The 4,276-nt window shown below is 40.1% G+C and overlaps 1 protein-coding gene across 1 annotated transcript in view; it reads left to right on the forward strand.

Moving 5' to 3' along the window:
- The window catches only part of slc22a15 (solute carrier family 22 member 15), a 17,614-nt gene extending 13,660 nt beyond the window's left edge, over positions 1–3,954 (forward strand). Inside the window, exon 13 of the mRNA XM_035663452.1 lies at positions 474–3,954. Within this exon, the coding sequence (XP_035519345.1) occupies positions 474–518 (45 nt within the window). The 3' untranslated portion in view covers positions 519–3,954. The remainder of the gene's footprint in view (positions 1–473) is intronic.
- The last annotated feature ends 322 nt before the right edge of the window (positions 3,955–4,276 follow it).

A 4,276-nucleotide genomic window follows, 5' to 3' on the forward strand; every position in this document is an offset into this window, starting at 1 on the left:
TTTTTTTTTTTTACAATATTTTATTGGAGTTTTCAATTATAACAACCATTGCATATTAATAAAATAAAATGGTCAGTCTTGGCAGCAGATACAGTATATCATGAAAAAAAAAATACAGTAATTAAACAAGTAAATATACAAATGAGTGTAATTACAATGTGCAGAACTCTATTATGTGAAATCTCATAAGAGTGTGTGTGTTTTAAGAGGGATTCTGAAACATCATTATTATCTTAGCAGGTTTTTGCACAAATTGCTTCCCATCCTCAGTCAATGCACACACACTCACACACACACCAAGCAGACCAATCACAGTTGTGAGGGAAGTGTGTGTCAGGCTACGGCACCGTTTGGACACAGAACAAAAACAGAACAGCACCACTTACCTTCATCCCCTATTATGATTTGCATTCTGCATCAGTTTGTATCGTTCTCTTCAGTCATCATAGCTCACTCTTCCTTTTGTTTTCCAGGCTCTTTTGTATGAAGATGAGGAATGGAAATCAAACCACAAATGAAGCCAGCGACCTCCTCTTCCCTGCCGGAGCAGCTCTGAGCAGCAAGACAGATTGTCCACACCTCAGTCCCCAACTGCTGCCTCACTCACTTTTAGATCTGTGGACTGACAGTTTAAATGCAGGACATAGATGCTGACCAGAGCTTCAGGAAGAGGGCGTTGTCGACTGGCGCGAAGGTTTGTTCTGTATGTAATTTTACAGAAAATCCAGACAGTTGATCCCCTGCCTTTTTATTTCATTTCCTGAATGTGGTCATGGTGTTTGTGCCTTACTTGGAGGTAGACATCGACAGGGACGGTCAGGATGTGACAGGGCAGATATGTGACTTGCATTACATTCCAGAGATTGCTGGGCTGTCTGAAAATCAAACTCAAAAGTGTCACTGAAGGACAGCGTTCTGCTCCCGAGTTTACAAAATGGCGGTTATATGGATGAGTTACATGACATGCTAACTTTCAACATCTGAATATTCCTCAAAATACAGTCGAGTTACATGTTTAGGACCTCACTGATATTCTGATACCGCGAAATCTTTCTCTTGTGTCTCTGTCACATGCGGGTGTTAGCATACAGTGCAGTGTGTGCCCAGAGGCAAACCAGCACTAGAGACTGCCTCATTCAATACATGCTTACAGTTGCTAAGCCTATACTTGGGTGTAACACTAGCGGTTGTGATGGGAACAGGAGCTGTTTGTTCTGTGTCTGACTCTGTGAAAGGTTACGGTACATGTTCAAACCTGTGACACTGAAACTGGATGCCCTGAACTTTAACCTGCTGATCCATTTGTACGCCATCATACAGGCTGTCGTTTCAGTTCAGTTTCAGATCTCACCATTGAGGCATTAAGTGTAAACCAGTGAGCTGTCAGCTATTGAGAGAAAGTTTGGTTTAATCTGGGCGGCAGAAAGGTGGCATTGTTAAAAAAAAAGACTTTGGTTGGTTTATTTACACTTACTCACAGATACTATGGGAAGTTTCAGGGGACGTTTATATGATGGATAAATGAAACAATGCATCTTCTGTTAGGGTCTCGCTGGTCACTTTTGTTTATATTTGCTGGCCATGAGAATCCACCACCACAATCCACTCTGATACAAGCTAAAATGTGGGATCGGGAGTCAGCGAGTACGCATGTCTGTGTGACTCTGATTGGCTAACCCTGATATTCTTCAATCAGTGCGTTTGTGGCCTAACTACAGTGGTACTAGAGCATCCTTTTGAAGGAAGTACTGGCAGCTACAGGAGTGGGCACTAGGTGTGACACAGCAAGAAACGTTGTTGTTGGTTAAACAACAATGTCGCCTCCCGTAGAGGTTAGTGTAGATGCCAATGAGTTAGTTTTTCCTCTCTGAAAGAAGAGCAAAGAACGGTGCTGAATGCTTTTCTCGATGGAAAAGATACTTTCACTCGGTGTGTTGATCTGATTGGTTAAAGTTCGCCTGTGATAGACGGTGATAGTCAGATGGTTCATCCAGTCACTTGGTATTTTTTTAACGTGCTTGCCCTTTTCCAAACAATTTCCAACAACCACTTTCCAGATGGTTCTTGTGTAACAAACCATCAGGTTAAACCAATCTAACCAACCCATACCGACGAAGGCAACCAGCCAATCATGTTTTAGTGCAGCAAAGTTGATTTCCAGTTGTGTAACGTTAGCCAGAGCTAGCTAAATGTCAGCACTTTGACAAACTAAAGAAAGTTCTTTGGCATTCATTCTCTCTATGTATTGGATCACGTATTACAAAGGGTTTAACCTGAGTCGGGCCATACAACAATACTAATCAAACAGGGTTAGTAGTATAGAGCTGTTAAAAAAAGAATACATATATATTTTAATGCACACTTCAGGTATCGGGTATCTCTTGTCACTACTCATCCTGTTTGACTTGAGGCAGCGATGTCACAGGAAGTTCTGTGTCCTAAATGATGTTTATCAGTTGTCCATCATCATCCTCTGCCTACCTATGTAGAAAACTCACTGGAGATTTGATGTATATCTTAGACAGCCATGCAGCTCAAAGAGTTGCTGTACATTTTGAAAGATCGTCTTATCCCAGTTGCTTTTTATAGAACTTCTCCAGACCTGTATGAGCTCGATGAGATGGCCACTCGAGATCACGGACATTGAGACGGATGAGCACATTTAATCACATGGATTTAGTTTTCACAATGAATAATGCTTCTCCAGACCAATCCTGCATATTTCATAAGCTACCATGATTGTAACGCACACTCCACAGTTATGAATGTCTAAAGACCAAATGCACCATCTCTCATTTAAATTCGAGGTAGAACTCTGACAAGTTAAATTTTGGATAGATACATAGCACTGCAGGTAAGAGGGGAAACGTATTTTTGATTTTGGGATGAACTCTCCTGTTGAGCTATACCATGCTAGCAAAACTGTAGGACTAGAAACTCTAATTAAATAACGATTGAATTTACTATTGAATGAACATCATACACGGCAGCTATTTAATCAGCTATTTAATAAATGAGTCAAAGCTTTAATCGTTTAATCATTGAGTCATGATCACGCAGCATTACAGCCTGAAGGTCAGTCAGGAACTAATCCTTTATCTACTGCATAGGAAAGTTTTGCAGTTTCTGGGAGACAGTGGGACAATACAAATATGGCATTTCACCCCCAACTGTGGGACCATTATCTTTATTTATTTTCTCTGTTAGCAAGGTCTTTGTGACTGTTTTGGAATGTCCTTATGACAGTCAGTGAAGCTGGAAGAAGACTGTATCTCTCAACAAAACTGTAATCAACTTGTTTATGTAAACGAGGAAGAAGCCTTGCACACAGTGTGTGTACGGTGAAGCAAGAGGTGCTGGTAGCTGTAAGGTAATTATATGGTCAGTTTAAAATAAACCACCAGTGGTTGTTGTCAGGACATTGCGTCAACATTTGCACGAGAAAGAGGTTTACTCTTCGTCAGGCTCATAACAAGATCCACCAGACTAATGCATAGAATAGGAGCCGACACACTAATTAATAATGGGACCAACCTGTGTCAAACCATCACTCTGGGCAAAACTTTTGAAAGTGCATTTAACCATTTTAACAAACCCCTACTACCTTTTTGTGAAACTGAGCTTGAACTACAACGGCTGTAACATCCCCCACCACAAGTTTTCCCTGCAACTAAAGATGTAAACACTTGACGAGCATTTTGCCTCCTGTGCCTTTAACTCTGAAGTGTTATATATGCATAAATATATATTAGATATTATTAATATGTAATTAAAGATAAAGATTAAGATATTAGAAAACAAATGTTGACTGAGATGTTTTATATGCCATCATTTTGTATTGTGTACAATCATGCTATTCCAATGTGTACCATGAAGATATACTGTATGGGTCTTTAAAATGTTCAATGATTGTATGTATTTCTGTTAAAAGCAGTAAACCGTTCCAACAGTGAATCCAGTTATTAGACGTCTCATTTTGTTCATCACGATCACACTCATGGAAAGAGTCTGTCTGCCTTTCTTCATTCTTCAGTTCAAATGAGAGCAACAGAAACAGCAAAATGTTGAATGTTAAATAGAATTGAATTGAATGACCAAAAGGTACACTATCCATCCAAGTCATGTCAAATTATATTCATATCGCCCAGGATCACTAGTCACAAATATGCCTCAAGGGACTTCACAATCTGTCCAATATATGACACTGTCTATCCTTAGACCATCGCTTCAGATCAGGATGGATCTGGGAGGACACATGACCTCCTCTCCACCATGG

The sequence above is a fragment of the Morone saxatilis genome, unplaced genomic scaffold (genome assembly GCF_004916995.1).
Source record: "Morone saxatilis isolate NCDOM2014 unplaced genomic scaffold, NCSU_SB_2.0 Contig19, whole genome shotgun sequence".
Taxonomy (NCBI): Eukaryota; Metazoa; Chordata; class Actinopteri; family Moronidae; genus Morone; species Morone saxatilis.